This window comes from Crocuta crocuta, unplaced genomic scaffold (genome assembly GCF_008692635.1).
Source record: "Crocuta crocuta isolate KB4526 unplaced genomic scaffold, BGI_CrCroc_1.0 scaffold48, whole genome shotgun sequence".
NCBI classification, from domain to species: Eukaryota; Metazoa; Chordata; class Mammalia; order Carnivora; family Hyaenidae; genus Crocuta; species Crocuta crocuta.
Genome location: NW_027533089.1, coordinates 7,991,745 through 8,011,524, shown reverse-complemented (window position 1 = coordinate 8,011,524; position 19,780 = coordinate 7,991,745). Strand labels below are relative to the sequence as shown.

Genomic DNA, 19,780 nt, shown 5'->3' with positions numbered 1-19,780 from the left:
GCCACCTAATATCAAAGTGTGTATAAATACACACCCACCCACCTGTAGGAATATTTTCTTTTCCTCTGAGTACATTTAGCTTGGGGGAAGAAGATCTCCCCCACCCACCTACCCCCACCAAAATTCCTCTCAGGCTCTGAATATCAATTTCTAATTTGACCAGATTTCTGATTCTTGAACTATTAACTCCATTCAAATATCTTGTCAACTTCCAGCCAGCTCAAATAGTGTATATTTTTGGCAGTATTAAACAGCCTCCTGGACCCAAGAGGCATCCTCAAATAGGGTTATGTAAAAGAGAGCTTCTTCACAAGATCTAAAGTCACTTGCAAAGATAGCCCAAGAAAGAGCCAACAGTCTGCGTGTCCCAGGCAGAAATAAAGAAAGCCAAGCTGTGTTCTTAAGACACAAAGGAGACAAGCAAGAAGGACATAGTTATTCCCAAGACTGAAAGGATCAATAATCCATGGGTCTATATGTGGAAAGGAAGGGACCATGATGAATTTTTATTCCCCTCTCTCAACTGGGGTCAGGAGGTAATCTTTTTTACTTTTTTAATGTTTGTTTAGTTTTCAAAGAGAGAGAAAGAGAGAGCACGGGGAAGAGGCAAAGAGATTGAGAGAGAGGGAGGGAAACACACTCTGAAGTAGGCTCCAGGCTCTGAGCTATCAGCACGGAGCCTCATGCGGGGCTTGAACCCATGAACTGTGAGATAATGGCCGGAGCAGAAGTTGGATGCTTAACCAACTGAGCCACCCAGGCACCCCAGGAGGTAATCTATTTATAAACATTCTTGAGGATCTTCCTGGGGTTTAAGAAACACTTTAACTATGGCCTTTAGTTTGACCTTTAACCAAGGTGTGAGAGCCACCTGAAGAGAATCGCCTGTAGCCTGGAATGGTCTTATTTCAAAAGGTCACTGTGTAAGAGTCTCTTCAGAATGGAAAGGCAGTTCAGCCCGAGGCTTACTGGGGTGAGTACTCATATAGAGGGTAGAGGGGAGCAGTAAGAGTTACCGCAGTCTTACAGTCTTGTGTTAGGTACCTTTTCTCCTTTTCATTAGCTTTTTGTAACGAATCTTTGAATGAAGCTTTTGGAATGTTGAAACCTTTTGGAGGCTTCTGCCTGCCAGCTAAAGCAGGTTTCCCATTCTCTTTGATTTGGGAACTCTTGCTTTTGAGCGTACTTCTTAAAGGAATGATCTTGTCTAATTGGAAAGTTCACCATAATGACCATGGCAGTCACACGTTGTTCTTGGCACAACTTTATTTGCCAGATACCTGCAACTTCCAGGAGTTTAGTTCTTAGACACAAAATAGGAAAGAAAGAAGATGGCATGCTCGGCTCTCTGGATGCAGAGGACCTCATCCCTTTTAGTTAGGCCTTTGGGTTTCCCAACGACCCAACTAATACCAAAGAGGGACCTGCTGCTATGGTGGGGATAGTGTTTTACACGTGCCTCATCGCACGGAGTGTTTCTTGAGGTCGGCAGGTGACCTAGTGTTAATCTAACCTGTTCCAGGACCAACCATCCTAATGCAGGAGTCTTTAAGTTAGGTTGCAAGCGCTCTAACAGACCTTAAATGTTCCACCATGCCCACCAATTTTTGCAGCATCTTGGCCTCCAAGATCCCTGCTGTTTATGTAAAACAAGACAGACACGTGCCCCAACATACCAGCAGCACCCAAAACATGGCACTGCATGCTGGCCAAGAGAAGGGCGTGCAATTCAAAGGAATGAACCAGTAATACACATCACAGCTAAATAGAGGAAGGTGGACACAGCTAAATGGAGGAGGAAGAATCCGTACTGGATGATTTCAGTTCATGGAGAAAATACAAGAATCAAAAGAAATTTATAGTTCTATAAATCGAGCTAATAGTGCCTATAAGGGTTGGAAGTTGATTGAAAGAAGGTTTGAAAGCACTGCCTGGGCCGATAGAAATGTTCTACATCTTGAAAGGGGTGATGGTTACATGAACATCTCTATTTGTCAGAGGTCCCTCATTGTATGTTTAAGATCTGTATATTTCACCCTATGTAAAAGTTATTTCGGTAAAAGTAAAGGGAATTCCTTATATAATGATATAGACAGAGCTGCCAAATGTTTTAAAGAAGAAAGCAGACTACAGGGGCACCTGGATGGCTCAGTCAGTTAAGTGTTTGACTCTTGGTTTTGACTCAGGTCATGGTCTCATGATCTGTGAGATCAAACCCGAGTGAGGCTCCGTGTTGACAGCCCAGAGCCTGCTTGGGACTCTGCTCTCTCTCTCCCACTGCCTTTCCCCAACTCATGTGTGTGCACTCTCTCTCTTTCAAAATAAATTAATTTTAAGAAAAGAAAGCAGACTATAGATAGAGCAGTATGCTGTATGCTAAGTATAACTTATGTGTTTATAAACATGTAAGTGTATATATGCACATATTTGCTTATCTAACTTCTATCAAGCAATCATAACCTATAGGATGTAGTCAGAAAGGAAGTTTATTTGTGTGTCTTCTTTTATTTTTTATTGATGTATAACATACAGTTATGTTAGTTTCTGGGGTGCAACATATTGATTCTAAACATTAGTCAGTGCTCACCGTGGTTAAGTGTAGCCACCATTTGTCACCAAACAGCATTACAATATTATTGACTGTATTCCCTATGCAGTACTTTTCTCTGTGACTTACTTGTTCTATATGGATGTTTTACCTCTTAATCCTCTTGTATCTATTTCACCATCCTTCTTCTTACCTCCCCTCTGGCAACCATCACTTTGTTCTCTGTATTTATGAGTCTGGTTTTTATTTTATTTTATTTTTTTTGCTTTTAGATTCCACATAGAAATGAAATATATAATATTTGTCTTTCTCTGTCTGACTTATTTCACCTTGCATAATAACCTCCAAGTCCATCTATGCTGTTGCAAATGACAAGATCTCATTCTTTTTTATGGCTGAATGGTAGTCCATTCTATATATGGACCACCTCTTCTTTATCCATTCATGTATCAATGGACACTTGGGCTTCTTCCATATCTTGGCTATTGTAGATTATGCTGCAAAAACATAGAGGTGTATATATCTTTTTGAAATAGCATTTTTGTTTTTTGGGACATAAACACCCCATAGTGGAGTTATGAGATCATATGCTAATTCTATTTTTAATTTTTTGATGACCATCTATACTGTTTTCCACAGTAGCTGCATCAATTTATGTTCCCACCAACAGTGCACACAGTTTCCTTTTTCTTTACATCCTTGCCAACACTTGTTATTTCTTGTTTTGTTTTTTTTTTTGATTCTAGCCATTCTGAAAGGGGTAAGGTAATATCTCTCTGCGGTTTTGGTTTGCATTTCCCTATTGATTCGTGGTGTTGAGCATCTTTCCATGGGTCTGTTGGCCATCTCTATGTCTTCTTTGGAAAAATGTTTATTCAGGTCTTATGCCCATGTTTTAACTGGATTATTTGGTTTTTTGGTGTTGAGTTGTAGAAGTTCTTTATATATTTTAGATGTTAGTTCCCTTATCAGATGGATCGTTTGCATATATCCTTTCTTATTCAGTAGGTTGCATTTTTGTTTTGTTGATGGTTTCCTTCACTGTACAAAAGCTTTTTATTTTGATTTAGTTCCAATAGTTGATGTTTACTTTTGTTTCCCTTCCTTGAGGAGACATATCTAGAAAAATGCTGCTAAGGCCAATGTCAAAGAAATTACTGCTTATGGTTTTTTTCAATAGTTTTATGGTTTTACATCTTACATTTAGATCTTTACTCCATTTGGAGTTTAGTTTTGTTTGTGGTGTTAAAAAGTAGTCCAGTTTCATTCTTTTGCATGTAGCTGTTCAGTTTTCCCAGCGCCGTTTGTTGAAGAGACTGTCTTTTCCCTGTTGTATATTCTTCCGTCCTTCGTCCTAGATTGAACCATAAAAGTGTAGGTTTATTTCTTGGCTCTTTGCTCTGTTCTCTTGATCTATGCGTCTGTTTTTGTGCCATACTGTTTGAATTACTACAGCTTTGTAATATAATTTGAAATCTAGGACTGTGATACCTCTAGCTTTGTTCTTCTTTCTCAAGATAGCTTTGGATATTCGGGGTCTTTTGTGGTTCCATACAGACTTTGGAATTATTTGTTCTAGTTCTGTGAAAAATGCTTTTGGTATTTTGATAGGGATTGCACTGAATCTATAGATTGCTTTGGGTAGTATGGACATTTTAATGGTATTAATTCTTCAATTGTCTTCAATTTCTTGCATCAGTGTTTTATAGTTTTCAGAGATTAGGTCTTTCACCTCCTTGGTTAAGTTAATTTCTTGGCATTTTACTTTATTTTTGGTGGAGTTGTATGTGAGATCATTTTCTTAATTTTCTTTCTGTCTCTTTAAATTTATTCAGTGGGACTAGTTTTTCTCTGTCCCTGAATGAAAACACAGTTCCCAAGACTGCTTTGGTTACTTTTAAGTAATAATTACTCAGTCATTTTAAGTTGTAATAGATACTTTCCGTTCAGTGATTAAAACGTTCAGCCCAATATGATAGACTTTAGACTTGACTGACAGTTGTAACTTCTCCCTCCCCCAGCTTGAGCCAGGAGCAGATGGAAAGGCTTTGGGCAGGGAAGGGGGCTACAGCCCTCTGCTTGTGTCTCCCCTCCTCCTCCTCTCTTTCTCTGCCAGTCTGTTGAGACAGGCGGCTGACTCTCAGAGCTGGCACAGCAAAGTGAAGCAGAGTAAGAGAGAGCGGGAGTGTTCTTATTTGAAGGATACTAGTGCCAGTTTTCTGGGCTTGGGAGCTGTTCCAGCCAGCTTTCTCCCATGGACACTTTTTGAGTTCTTTGGAGACTTCCCATCACCGGAGCTCTCTGGGCTGCAGTGCTCTTCATGGGGTCAAATGCATCTCCGCTCTGGCTGGTTACTTGCTAAGTCTTCCCTGGTCCTGCAACATTAGGCACCCACTTCCAGCTTCTTTCTGCTGAGGGCCCCACAGTTTTCTCTCTAGCTGTCTTGGACACCAAGGACACTAGCTTCCACTTCCCAGGGCTCAGACCTTAACCCATGGCATCATCTAAGCCCTCTGAGTTTTCCAGGAAACCATTCTCATCTGACTTGGGAGCAGTATCTCTCACCTTCTTTCCTTTAGGAGCATGGATGGATTCACATGAAAATTCTCTTTCAAAAAACAAAAGCAAAAGTCTTTAGAATTTCTCTTTTGCATGATTCAGTGTACTCATCAATACCTGTAGAGAGTCAACCTTACTGTATCCAAATAAAAAATAAAACCAACCAAAATATCAAGAGGTCTCAAGGTAGAATGTAGACCATGACATATGAATTTAACTTAATATGAATATATGACATAACCTCACTGAAGGGGAAAGAGAAAGGACCTGACCTAAGTACTTTGGAAGACAGCTTTGTGACTAAATTCTGTGAGCTAAAGACAAAAATAACTGTACCTAAGTACCATGTTCTAATTGGTAGGTTTGTTTGTCACAGGAGTACTAGTTAGCAATTCTGACAACACGTTTAGGATTGATTATAAGAGGGCCTAGGGTCAGTGACACTGCAGTGGCAGTGAGCATACCTACTACCCAGATATTGGTTTCTAAATACCATTTTCCAAGGTATTGGCTGATTTTAGGGCTTGGATAAGGAAAATAGTTTGGCATAACCTTGCAGAGCCAGAAAGTGAGAATGTTCTCAAGGAAACAAACAAACAAAAAAAGGTGGGGCATGTCAACATTACCCAGAGGCCAACATCAAAGACCTCCTAGTGGCCAAAGATGGAATGATTTGAGTAATAGAATAAATAATGATCATACCAGATTATAATCTAAAGAGCAAAGTAAATATCCATGAGTCCATACTGATAAATGATTGAATAAATAAATGTGGGGAGGGCACAGAGGGGTAAATCTTTACAGAAGAATCCCAAATAATATCTGTAGATACTTCCTGCATAATTTCCCTCCCCTTGAGAGTGGGCTAGGCTTAGTGACTCACTCCTAAAGAATATAGAATAGTAACATGACAATGGAGAAAGCTGGCAGATACCAACACCTTGACCACGTGATCAAGGTTAACTTCATCAGTGATGTCATGTTGCTATCATGTTTCCCAGTGTGGTTCTGTGGAAAGTGAAGTTCACCTCTGTGGTGTTCTTCCCCAAAACCCAAAACAGCAGTCTAATTATGAGAAAACACAAAGGATATTCTACAGTTTGAGGGACAATTTACCAAATACCGGACCATGAATCTTCAAAGGTGTCAAGGTCATGGGAAACAAAGAAGAGCTAAGAAACTGTCATAGGCTGATGGAGGCATGACAACTAAATGCAACATGGCATCCTGGATTGGATTCTGGAAGAGAAAATAAAGGACATTAATGGAAAATGGCAAAATCCAAATAAAGACTATAGTTTAGTTAATAGTATAGTACCAATACTAATTTCTGAATTTTAACACATGTACTGTGGTTATATAAGATGTTAGGGGAAGGTGGATGAGGTATACACAGGAACTCTCTGTAGGGTCTTTGAAAGTTTTCTGCAACTCGAAAATTATTCCAAAATTAGAAATTTATTTTCTAAAATGTTCTTCTAATCTCCATCTCCCAACCCTTTTATACTCTCAGTGGAACATAGGGGTGGTAATGACAAGCCATCTAGTTTTCTAAACAGTATTTTTGGCAAGCCCAGCATGGTGGAGTCTAGTATCTCATTTTGGAGTATAATTTGTATTATCTTTGAGCTTCAGCTGAAAACTTCCATGTAAATTTCCTGTTACAATCACATATGTTTTAAAAGTGTCTAGAATGATATATAGAGGGGCCTGGCTGGCTCTGTCAGCAGAGCATGCAACTCTTGATCTCAGGGTTTTGAGTTCGAGTCCCACATTATGCATGGAATTTACTTATAAAAGAGAGACAAAATTTAGAATGATATACTAGATAAACCAAAACAAGGTTGCCTGTGAAGAAGTATATTTTTCCTCCAAGAGAAGAGACAGTCATTTCTCACAATTTATTTGTTCTATTGCACCTTCTGGAAGGTACCAGGTGACCATATTATACCTTCAAATTTTTTAACTAGGGAAAAACTGCTTAGTTGTCTTACTCTTCTCTTGAATCATCATTCAAGGAGTCAGAAACTATTTCTGTAATGTTGTGGCTTCCTGAGAAAGATTCTTCCATATGTTCTATGTTGTGTTCATTGAAAGTTCAGAAGCAGTTTTTTCTTTTTTTTTTTTTTAACATTTATTCATTTTTGAGAGACAGAGCATGAGTGGGGGAGGAGCAGAGAGAGAGGGAGACACAGAATCTGAAGCAGGCTCCAGTTTCTGATCTGTCAGCACAGAGCCTGACACAGGGCTCAAACTCACTGACTATGAGATAATGATCTGAGCTGAAGTCGGACGCTTAACTGACTGAACCACCCAGGTGCCCCAAGAAGCCATGTTTTCTTCATCACAATATAATATCGTTCGCATTTGGGTTCTCCCTTGTTTCATCTTCACACATTTCAAAAAATGCTTGGGTTTTAGCAATGTGTCTGATAATTTGGTGTTCTTGGGTTGGGATTATTTCCACTATTGGGTACCTCAGTCAGTTAAGTGTCCAACTTCAGCTCAGGTCATGATCTCATGGTTCATGAGTTCGAGCCCTGTGTTGGGCTCTGTGCTGACGGCTTGGAGCCTGGAGCCTGCTTTGGATTCTGTGTCTCCCTCTATCTCTGCCTCTGCCCTGCTCACATTCTGTCTCTCTCTCTCAAAAATAAATAAACATTAAAAAAAAGTTTTTTAAAGAGTCATTAGAATGGACTTCCCTGAGCATTTTTACATTTCAGGAAGGGACCCCAAAAAGATCAGCTTTTTTATCTACCCAAGGGAGTTACCAGCCACAGCTTTATTCATACATTCATCACTCACTAACTACCCACTCTGTTCATACATAGCCTCTCAAGCCTTATGCACCTCCTTTAAAAAGACAGAATAAAACTGGTAGTTTCATTGACCCAGCTTCCAGTTAAACCAGCCTTAAATCCATTCTTGTGTTGGAGTTGGTAGTTTGTATCCAAAAAGGGCCAAGACAAGAGAGTCAGAAATGTCAGTCTCCAAGTGTGTAAATCTCCAGTTTCTCTGGGTCCCTATCCCCACCCAGATTACTGGGTAATTACTGTAGCAGAGCATAGTTGCCTGGCTTGCTTGCTTCCTTCCTTCCTTCCTTCCTCCCTTCCTTTTGAGGGAGGGAGGGAGAGAGAGAGTGAGAGAGAGAGAAGGAAAGTGAGCAGGGGAGGGGCAGAGAGATCATTCTAAGCAGGCTCTGCACTGTTAGTGCAGAGCCTGATGGGGGCCTTGATCTTATGAACCATAAGATCATGACCTGAGTTGAAATCAAGAGTCCGGATGCTTAATCAACTGAGCCACGGTGGCTCCCCCTTGCCTGGCTTTCTAAAGTGCACTCTTCCAAACAGGATGCTAAACTTCTTTTTATTTCTGCAGATCTTCTGCTTTCTTGGTTGTTGAAAATTTTAAATAAACATGTTTTTTTAAGTTAACTAATTAAAGAAACATTCTTCTTTTCTTTTTAGCAAGTCTTTCCCCTTGTTTAACAGATGTGTCCCTCAAACACCTGAGTGCTATTCCTTGTTTGCATCTGTGTTGATAAATGATGTTGACACCCTCCATCAAATTCTAAGTGGAATAATGTCCGGAAGAGACACGATCCTTGGTCTGTGTATCCTCGCATTAGGTAATTCTAAATTACTCTTCTTTCAGTGACTCTGCCAAAGTTTCTAGCACTTGTGTATGTTGTACAATGAAAATTAGCCTCTTCCAGATAAAACTTCACATATTTTCTTTATAAAATATGTTCAGTACTTCAGATTCAAGTGGAAGAAAGGACAATAAAATTAGGAAAACACCAGCTGGCTCTCTGCCAAGAGGCTCACCGAGTGTGGGTTGTCTTAATATAGTGGCCACGTTCCAATGCCTGGTCCTCAGCTCTGCCTGAGGATGGATATGCAGAGCAGATTGCCAGTTTGCTAACTGGCCACAAAAAGCCCAGCCGCCACGGGGGCCAGAAGGCATGTCTTCCGCCCAGCATGCCCTTTCCCCACAGGCAAGCCAGATTAGAAGGCCACATGGTGAGCAAGGGAAGGAGGTGTGTGCGTTCATGTTAAATAGCATTAGAAGGCAGTGGCCTGAGATAGCCAACTGCCTGCTTTGGGCTGTAGGCAGGTCAAGGCCTTGAGCTGGGACTTGCCTCTTCTGGGCATTTCTGGAAGCAGCTGCCCACTCTTGACCCTTTAACTTCCCACTTCAACTTGATGAGCCCCTTTAAGAGCTGGCTTTCTCTTTGAACAAGTTAATACATTCTGCTGTTGTGGGCAGTAGTAATGGCCTGCTCTCTACCCCTTCTCCAGTGGCTGCTTCCCAGCCTTTTTGTTGAAAGGAATTCTTTGATCAGCCATGATTCTGCCAGTTTACAGATCAAATTTTCCATAATTTCATTACCAAAAGGTTACTAATTCCTGAATACTTGGGAATGCTTAACTCATCACCATTATGTAACTTCCAGACTTCTGAGGACCCAGATGCGCCAGGCATTGTGCTTACCCTTAACCCATCAAAGCCTGTCAGAATCCTGTCACCATTTGTAGGAGGGGAAACTGAGGCTTAGAGAGGATAAGTGACTTGGCCAAAGTCAGATGGTGAGTAGAGTAGATGGCAGAGCTGAGACTCAACGCAGATATATCTAATCCCCAAACCCACATTCTTAACCACTACACCAAAGTGTCTATATGTAACCCTGATTTCTTTCTTTTTTTTTTTTTTAATGTTTATTTTTGAGAGAGACAGAGCATGAGTGGGAGAGGGGCAGAGAGAGAGAGAGACATAGATCCGAAGCAGACTCCAGGCTCTGAGCTATCAGTACAGAGCCCAATGTGGGGCTTGGACTCACAAACAACGAGAACATGACCTGGGACAAAGTCAGACACTTAACTGACTGAGTCACCCAGGTACCCCAAGTAATCCTGATTTCTTAGGAAAAATGTAAAATTATATATAAATTCACTGAAATATTTAACATAAATCCATAAGCTTAAAACCCCTAAATACTGGAAAATAATATGAAGATTTTTTTTTTTACATATACAGCTTACCATATAATTGGAACCTTAACATTTTCACTTCTAAAGGCATTAATTTTTCATATTTAATAAGAATACCTGAAAACATTTAAAGTTAAAACTTTACATAAGCCCAATAAGAAGTCAAAAGAGTTAAAATGTGGTTTAAAAAAAAAGAATTGTTTATTTGGACTTAAAAAAACATTTTGGGTAGTTGGGAATAAGACCTGCTTTAAAAATACATTTTTTGGAGGGCATGTGGGTGGCTCAGTCAGTTAAGCATGTATCTTCTGCTCAGGTCATGATCTTGTGGTTTGTGGGTTTGAGCCCTATGTCGGGCTCTGTACTGACAGCTCAGACCCTGGAGCCTGCTTCAGATTCTGTCTCCTTCTTTCTCTGCCCTTTCCCTGGCTCACATTCTGTCTCACTCGGTCTCTCAAAAATAAATAAATGTAAAAAAATTTTTTAAAACAAACTTTTTTTTATATTGTCTTCTAGCCTGTTTTTATTTATTTTTGATTTTTATTTCTGAGAAAGAGAGAGAGGCAGTGTGAGCAGCACTGGAGGATCAGAGAGAGAGGGAGACACAGAATCCTAAGTAGGCTCTAGGCCCTGAGCTAGCTGTCAGCACAGAGCCTGACTCAGGGCTTGAATCCACGAACATGAGATTATGACCTGAGCTGAAGTCAGACACTTAATCGACTGAGCCACCCAGGCGCCCCTAAAAACAAACATTTTTTAATAAAAGAAGAATTGCTTCGATTTCAGAAACTGGCTTACTGTAGCAGACTGAACCTGTATATGTTTTAGAGAGTACCCTGGGTGTGTCTTGTTATTTTTGTTTACTACAAGTTTAAGCTATTTAGAGATTGAAGGAAATCCTCAGTCTTCCCTCTTCTGGGAGTCATTAAAGCCCTGCTGTCATTACCCTCACAACTGGGTTGCCCTGGAGTTTATATGTTTTGCTTAATTTTTCAGCCTTGTCTTTGGCCATGATGTTCACCTTCCGGTTCATCACCACCCTTCTGGTTCACATTTTCATTGCACTGATTATTTCGGGACTGCTGTGTAAGTATTTCTACTTGATTGATTTCTATTTTGTCAAAGGAAAAGCCTTTCCATTATGTATGAAATTTACAAGTTGGCTTTTTTGAGCTACAGGGGTCTCAGAGGGTCTCCCATCCAACCCCGTCATTTCACATATGAGGAAACTCGGGCCCAGAGAGGACAAAGGGAGTTGTTTGTGTCACAGATAGTAGCAAGTTGGATGCCAGTCTGTTGTGTCTGCTGCACTTTGCTACTGCTTGGGTGGGTCTGCCAATCCAGAGCGATCCTGGTGGCCGTACCTTTAACAGACGACTCCACGTCTTCTGGAAGCCTTTAAAGGTCTTCTGAACTTTCACATCAACCATTGTTACATGGGTCCCCACAGTTGTCATGCCCTGGCTCCCACCGGTCTGAAAAGACTCTGGCCCTGAGCTGGGGCAGGGTCCCGAAGAGCCTCTCCTGTACCTACTGGTTCCCATTTTGTGGCTGGAATGTGGGTCCCCCCAGGAGTTATCAGGAAAGGGGGTCTGAGAGGTAGGGGCACACAGGGAGTTCAAGGCAGCAGCTATTTACCAACTGGCATGAGACATTTTAACTTTTCACAATCAGTATGACTGTAGAGTTTCATTCCCCTGAATCTGCCCTCAGCAACTTAGAGCCCCATGCCTCACGGGTGCATGGCGTGCCATGCTGAAGGACAGGACGGCAGCTCGTGATGGACACATGTCCACCCAGGACAAGTAAAGACGAATGTGACCTTCCTGTGGTCCCTGTGGTGGTGCCATAGGCGACATGCAGTGCTTAAACACAGAGTATTTGCTGTATCAGAGTGACAGCCCGGTCCTGTGACCACCAAACTGACCTCCCAGTTCCCCCAGGAGTTGTCACTGGCTCAGCTCGCTGGGCATTTCCAGCCTTTGGACTCTAATGTTGTTCCCTCACCATCCTGTCCATGCACTTTCCTCCCTGCTCGCGCCCAAGCGCAGTCTGTAGGCTGGGCCGACAGGATGCACCTGTGTTCTAGAATCATCTCCCCATGCCTCCCAAGGACAAGCAGCCACGGGGGGTCGGGGCGGTCCTTGGGGAGGCCACCCTGGCCCTGCCCAGCTCCTTCAGAGGGTCGGTTGTTGCACATCAGGCCCCAGGCCTGGGGGACCCACTGCCCGAGGCCGGCCACCCGGTGTGCGGTCAGCATGCTGGGGGTGGAGGCGCTTACCCCGTGCGCGTGTGCTGAGTCCCCTGGTGTTTTGCTTTCTAGTTGTCTGTGGTGTCCTGTGGTGGCTGTACTACGACTATACCCATGACCTCAGCATAGAATTGGACACAGAAAGGGAGAATATGAAGTGTTTGCTGGGGTTTGCTATTGTATCTACAGTAATCACGGTAAGAAACGCTCTTCCAGCAGGAGGTCAAGGAGCCCGCCAGAACTCTGAAATCTAAACAATTGGATTTTAACACCCCCCCAAAAAATTAGAATTTGGTTTGGTTTTGTTTTTTAAATCTCAGAGTATACATACATAATAGTATGATGAATGCACATACGTGTTTAGGGCTTTCTCTTTTTTATTTGCAATACCTACATAGGAATAAATCAAAACCTTCAAAAAATAGGGAACAAGAAGGCCTTGCCTTCTTTCCAAGTCATTTCTGCCATCTCTCAGAGGTTAATTTGCTACCTGCCCTGATGCATCTTTCTTGACTGCAGTAGAAGCATTTTTACCCCCATGTGACCATAAGGTGGACACCGTAGGCGGGCAGACTTACGACAGTGACAGTGCCTATTTCCTGTCGGTGAGCAGACTCCCACTTCCAGCCAATGGCTGCTCAGCTCCCTCCAGGGTGTGACAGCTCCCACTGCCCTTGAGCACAGAGAGCCCTTTATTTCCGAGCCTGCTGGCCCTGGGCTGAGTTTGGTTCTCAGAGAAGCTGCCTCTGCCTCCAGGAGCTCCCTAGTTGAAAACAGGCACATGCAGGGTGTGGAGGCAGCAGATACTGGTTGTCGCAGGGAGAGGTTGGCCGTTGAAAATCACTGAGGTCACTCTCCGGGGGCATTAAAAGGGCTAGAATCCCAAGGCCCTGTAGGGACTGTGGAGTTGATTTTAGGCGACCACAGCCAGGCTTGCCGGTGCCTGGCTTGCTAACCATTTTGCAGATGAGCAACGGCTAGGGTTTCCACAAGCCTTTTGATTGTTCCAGCAAACACAGGCTCTCTCAGATCCTTCAGTTCCCCTATTCGGTGATCTTCACATTTTCTCCTTTCTAGTGAGCTTTCAGGTTTGTGTTCTTCACATAAACTGCATCTCAGGGAGCAAGTGTGTGATTAAGTAAAGCTTCTGATTTGTCCTGACTCAGGCAGGGACCAGGCCCATAGCTTCTCCAGGGCCTGAAAAGGAGGCCGGAGAGAAAAGGACCTCCTATAACCCAGGCTGGTGCTGGCTGTTGGACATGGAGGGGGGTGTGGGGAGCAGGGCTCCAAGATGAGGGCAGGCCCACCTTCTCCTTTAGCCTTCCCCAGGGCTTCCTATGTCTCCAGGCACTGAACCACTAATGGCCACCAGACACCAGGGACAGGAGGCAGTTCTCTTCATTGAGGGTAAGGTTGGTGAGAAGAGAGGCTGTGAAAGCAGAGCGGCTGTCTTCACCAGTGTCTGTGAGGCCTGTTCGGGGGCTGGTATAGAAGGTAGAAACGAACCACAGCTCACACACCATTCATTTGCACACCTGTCATGGCTACTTACTGAGCTCCCGCCAAGTGCTGGCTGCTGGGTAGTCATGTCCTCACAATGGCCCTAGGTTGTTCGTTGTCATGTACTGAGTCCCTGTCACACCCTGGGCCCTGCACTAGGCAACAGAGCTAGCAAGATACAATACACAAATAGCACCTGCCCCACGACTAGATGAATCGCAGGGCAAGCAACATCATGACATGGCGCACCAGGGAAGATTCCAGCCCCTGTGGTCTGAGGCAGACATGCAGCCCATGGCCCAGTGCCCACTGCCCACTGTGTCACCTCACAGAAATGATTTGGCCTTAGGCCTGGCTCTCCTTATCTGTCGAATGGGAATATTCCTGCAAGGTTCCCCAGAGGGCCACGGACTTCCCTCCCCCCTGGGGAGCATGTGCCAGAAAAGCTCGGCGTTCCCACAGAGAGCCAGCCCCGATGCTCCCTGACTGGAGACCCAGGGCTAGGAAGCTGGGCTGGCTCTGGGCCAAGAGAAAGCCATTTTCCACCTGCTTCTCCCCCCACCAGACCCCTGCACAAGGTGAGGGAAGGGAGACAGGGAGAGAACATCAGACTGTGTCCCTAGTCAGGTACCACTCCCTGTGTCCAGTGGAAAGAGGAGTTAACAGCTGCCCCCCTTCTCCCGCACTCTGCCTTTCTTACCCCCACTTTTCCAGAGAAGCAAAAGAGGAAAACCACATTAGCAAGAGGGGAATAGAAGCAGGAGAAAAGTCACCTTCAACCCTCACCCTTCTTGCTCACATTGGAGCCTGTCTCACGTCTCCCCCCACCCTGTCCCCATATGTTGGAGCCCAGCAGAGACCCTGAGAGTCTCATCTAGTGAAAGTTTCCCAGGGAGACCCTTGTCTGCTACCAGGACACTTGGCTGGGATGTGTTCCTGTCTCCTGAGTTCCCAGAAGCTGCCTCCCAAATCAACTTGAAAACATGGGTCAGGGCAGATGGGGGCTGCCTATGAATATTATTTCAGTAGCTTTACTCTCAGTACTAGCAGCAATGAAGAAAAGGGGGTGACTGGCATGAAATACACACCTCAGGGCATCTGCCTGGAGCACAGGCTGCGAGGCAGCTCCCTATAGCTTGGAGCCCAGGAGAGTGAAGCCAGGACATTGCCCCCAGTATGAGACAGCCCTGCTGCTCCACACAGCCTGCTCTCCCCCGCTACCATCCCCGGAAGATACTGCTGATCCTAGACTTCTAATGAGCATCCTTGCAGTGTACTTAGAATGTGAGAAGAGTATTTTATGCATATATATAACTTGTAAAACACACATGCATTTAAATATGCATATGTTAGCTTTCTACTCAGGAGTTAGAAGCCAAGTTCATTTGCCTAAAGATCGTATCATTTTGCCTCATGAAAATTTTAAATGAAAAAAAAAGGTTCCTCTTTTCTGTTGATGGTGGTGGGCATTGAGAATGCAGAGCTGGAAATCCCTGCTTAGCCTCTACAACTTACAGGTGTCGGGACATCTTCCCTGGCCCCTCCGGCCACCCACAGCTGGGTCTGGAGGCTCTGTTTCCATTTAGTTTATCCCGCCTTCCTTCAACTTTCTCCCACTGGACTATAAACTCCTTTGAGCCAGGAATGCCCCCGTCCAGCTGGGGGAGAAAGGGTATCTTAGGCTAAAAGAATGGCCCAGGTGTGGCCACATGGACATGAGAGGGACCTTCAGAGGTTTCCCTTGGCAGATACAGGGAGGGGCCATGCCAGGAGGTTCCTGATCTGTGATGATAATGACTTTGATCTTTATCCAGAAGCATGGGGTGGGGGTGGGGGGTACCATAGAGGGATTTTGAACTGGGAGATGACATCATTGACTCTACTCTTTACAAAGTCCCTTTTAGCTGTGGTTTAGAGGAGGGAAAGAGGTAGGCATTGGGGACCAGAGGATTTAAAGACAGAGGCTAAGGATGAGGTTATTTGGGTGCAGATAACTGATAAGACTTGAGATAATTGATCAACTGTGGGAAGAGAGAGGAGGTTAGACTGAGAGATCTGTCAGGAAACTGACCTTGGGAGATCAGGATTGGGCCGTGCCCTGGGCCAGTTCTTAACTGTAAGGGATGGCTGGGCTTTCAGGGAGCTTAATCCAACGGGAAAGTCAGATAAGTAAACATATGCGTTAGAAATGCTCAGTGCTCCACTTAGCAAGTTTGGGATAATATGGAATCAAACAAGAGGGGAACCATCCTTACTCTTGGAGAGTCCAGAAAAATCAGGGCCACTGGAATAGGGAATATAGAAGAAAGAGGAGGTGCTTCTATGAATATAATGAATTTGGTTCAGAATGAGTCAAATTTGGAGACACCGTATGACATCCACAGCCTGGCCAGTAACTGATGTGCTTACTCATCTAGCACCTAGAGAAAGGTGAGGCTGGAGGTTCTTATTTGAAGGTGATCAGCCTCTAGGAAGGATGCCAAGATGACAACAGAATAGGAGATGGTCCCCAAAGACTCTAGAAACAACTGAAGAGGTAGGAGGAGAGCCGGAAGAAAGTGCAGCCACAGAAGTCAAGGGAGGAGAATGTGGTAAGACCAGAGGAATGGGCAGCGCCTCCCATACCAGCTCTAGGCTAGGGTGTGGAAGTACGGTCAGCACGCAGAGACCAATCAGTGCAGAAGCTTGTGTATGAAGAGCATGAATGGATGGCAGAGGCTGGGCAGGGATGTGGAGGTGGGGGAGGATGGTTTCTTTCTTGAATAAGAAATTTATATGAAGGGAGGCCAAACCAGCAGAGAAGAAGGCACAGAAGGTTGCTTTGAGGCATAATCACTGTCCTTTCCCTTCATCCTTCCATTCCTTGCCTTTTGCAATCTTTGAACCTTCTCTGAGTATCTCGTGTATTGTGGGGAGGAAGTGAGAGAGGGAAGACAGTTCTCTGACCCTAGAGGACTTTCTTTGCATTTTCTCTTGTTCTCTGACAGACACTGTGTCTCGATCACGGTGAGAGCTGCAGGATCTAGCACAGGGTCCAGCACATCGTAGACACCCAAGTAGGATGTGAAAAAATTTCTGTTCAATTAGAATAAAAGTATGAATAGCTATCGTAAAGGAGCTGTTTGCTGATGTGTCAGTAAAATGTGAAGGTTTGCTTTAAGCCTTTCTCGGTTCTTCATTATTTTGAGTAATTTATTCTAACCCCTTTTTCACCAGGCAGTTCTGCTCAGCTTGATTTTTGTCCTCAGAAAGAGAATAACATTGACAGTTGAACTTTTCCAAGTCATAAATAAAGCCATCAGCAACTCTCCATTCCTGCTCTTCCAACCACTGTGGACTTTTGCCATCCTCATTTTCTTCTGGGTCCTCTGGGTGGCTGTGCTGCTGAGCCTGGGAACTGCAGGTAAGGGTAGTGGGTTCCATTGCCTTTGAGTTATGCATGGGAGGCCCGCCATTTTGGAACCATTGGCCTGTTTTTATAGGGACCAAGCCTCCCGTGAAACTGGAGGTGTCTGATGACAACAATGATGGTGCGAGGGGCTCTGTCATGGGGAAGCAGGAAAATCCTTTTCTTCTTTTATACCAGCTTTAAAGAAGCTGAGTTTATTTCATGAAAGAGTAAATTCAGTAAGGACTGAAAGAGCTTTTGAAAAAACTACAATATGAACAAAAACCTCTAGAAAGAGTATTAGCGGGGCACCTGGGTGGCTCAGTTGGTTGAGCACTCAGTTTTAGTTCAGGCAGGTCATGATCTCACGGTTTGAGAGTTGGAGCCCTACATTGGGCCTCACTGCTGTCAGCCTGTCAGCACAGATCCTGCTTTGGACCCTCTGTCTGTCTGTCTCCCACTCTCTCTCTGCCTCTCCCTCACTTATGCTGTCTCTCTCAAAAAAATAAAACCGTAAAAAAAAATTTTATAGAAGGAATAAATACTATCAAATGTCTCTGGATTTAGTTTTATCCAGGGTAATCTGCCAGCTCTTCTCAAATCGGGCCATCTAGAAGAGCCCAGGAAATGCCCTCTTAAAAGTCTGGTGTGCTTGGTGGAGCCAGCTTAAGTTTAAAGCAAATGCATGTGGAAGTTCACATGTACTGAATTCTCCACCTTCCTGTTATATCTGTACAGTGGCTTTCTGCCAGAGGCATTCCTCAGAATCAGCTAAGGTGCTTTATCAAAATACAGTGGCCTGGGTCCTGTCCTCAGAGATCCTGATTCACTTGGTTTGAGGTAGGGCAAGCTATATACTTTTGAAGCCCTGTAACAGAGCAAAGAAGTGCTATGTAAAGTATTGTCTGAAATGAGGAGCTTTGTCAGAATATATATCACTCCTTGGTGGAGAAAGTCTTACTATGGGGCAAGAGAAGTCACCAGAAGGAAAGGACGGACTTAGTCAAGCGGTAGGTCTGTGTTCTGGCTCCGGCTGGTCATGTCACTGTGGGCTAGTCACAAACAGTGCGAGGACACGCAGCTGGCCTCACAGACACACCGCGAGCGGCCCCATTCTGGATCTTCTCTACCTCCCGTGTTTGGTTTGGATAAGGCCCACATCCACACCTTGATGGGAGTACGGAAGAGTAAGTTGCTTTCTGAGACTGTCACCAGACAGATGAGCGCCACAGCAGATGTCAAATCGACAAGGCAAATGTAATTCCTTACCATTTCATCAAGCTTATTTGGTCGTAGACTCTTAGGAAACGGGTCTCTTCTCTCTGCTCCAGAGTAAACTGGCTCATTGGAGATTGCCTCGGGATTGTCAACAGGCTTGCTGGGAGACACAGCCAACACTTCCAGCCTCAGAGATGCTGTAGGAGCAGTCTCTCCCACTGTTCTGGAAGCTTCTGAAGGCCTGCAGTGAATGCAGAACAATGATCCCTGAAGAATCCTTGGTTAACCACACACAGGACTGTGATCAATCAGGCTGAGGTTGGGAGTAACAGAAGACTTAAAAAAACAAACAAACAAACAGTGGCTTCAATAAGATACAGGGTAATTTCTCTCTCACATAAACGAAGTCTGCAAGGAGGCCCCACGCCAGCATGGTCCTGTAGAGGTAAAGGACCTGGGCGCTGTCTTTCTTCCACTTCATTTCAGCACCTTGTGGCTGACGTCCTCTACCACTTGCTTCCTTCCACCTAGTAGCTGAATTGGACACTCGGGCTTCAACCAATGTCTTATTCCGGCCATTAGGAAGGGGGTGGGGAGGAAGGTAGGCATGCCCTCCCCCCCTCCCCGAAGTCAGGGCCACAATTCCACCCCCTCGGCCACAACCTAGTTACCTGGCAGCACCTACCTGCAGCAGAGGGACAGGAGGTGCAGCGTCACTGTGGGCGGCCGTGCGCTGTGCAAAAATTAGAGGTTCTTTTGCCAAGGAAGAGGGAAGAACAGATGTCGCGGAGCCGTTGAAAGTCTCAGTTAAGCGCAACAGTGAACAATTCCAGTTTGCCCACTTGTGGTCGTCTCAGTCCTGGTCAGAAGGGAGGGCAGCGGCCTTGGTACGTGCAGGAAAACACGCCTTTGCTGGCAAGTGCCCAAATTCCCGGCTCAGTATTAGAGGCTTTCTTATGTCCTCTGTGTTAAGCATCGCGGTCCCCCTTTGTCGTACGTGCTGTTATGCTCCAGTTACGGGCGAGGGAATTGGAGGTCACACAGCTAGGAAGTGCCAGGCGCTCTCTGGCCCCGGAGCCGTCGGACAAGACCTGTGCTCTCTCCGCCGTCTCACATTTCCCGTGGCTGGGACACAGGATGGGCCTCCTCCATCTAATGTCAAGTCAGAGCAGTATTGCGATCACAGCAGCTGGCGGGCGGGTGTGGCCTGTGCCCATAACGGTGTGTTTGGGGTCTGTGGTTATGGGCCAGCACGGCAGGGCCAGAGGTCGAAGCCAGCTTGGGCTGGGAGTGAAGGGTGGCAGGAGGTGGCAGGGGGTGGCACA

General features: G+C 44.7%; 1 protein-coding gene across 4 annotated transcripts in view; it reads left to right on the top strand.

The window, feature by feature from the left end:
- The window catches only part of SLC44A3 (solute carrier family 44 member 3), a 98,670-nt gene that overhangs the window by 23,524 nt on the left and 55,366 nt on the right, over positions 1 to 19,780 (top strand). For 3 of the 4 annotated variants that reach the window (XM_077746042.1, XM_077746041.1, XM_077746039.1), the window contains exons 6-9: positions 8,575 to 8,735; positions 11,095 to 11,184; positions 12,422 to 12,546; positions 17,066 to 17,252. In XM_077746042.1, coding sequence (XP_077602168.1) covers positions 8,575 to 8,735; positions 11,095 to 11,184; positions 12,422 to 12,546; positions 17,066 to 17,252 — 563 coding nt within the window. The remainder of the gene's footprint in view (positions 1 to 8,574; positions 8,736 to 11,094; positions 11,185 to 12,421; positions 12,547 to 17,065; positions 17,253 to 19,780) is intronic. The other variant, XM_077746040.1, reaches the window with a different exon arrangement.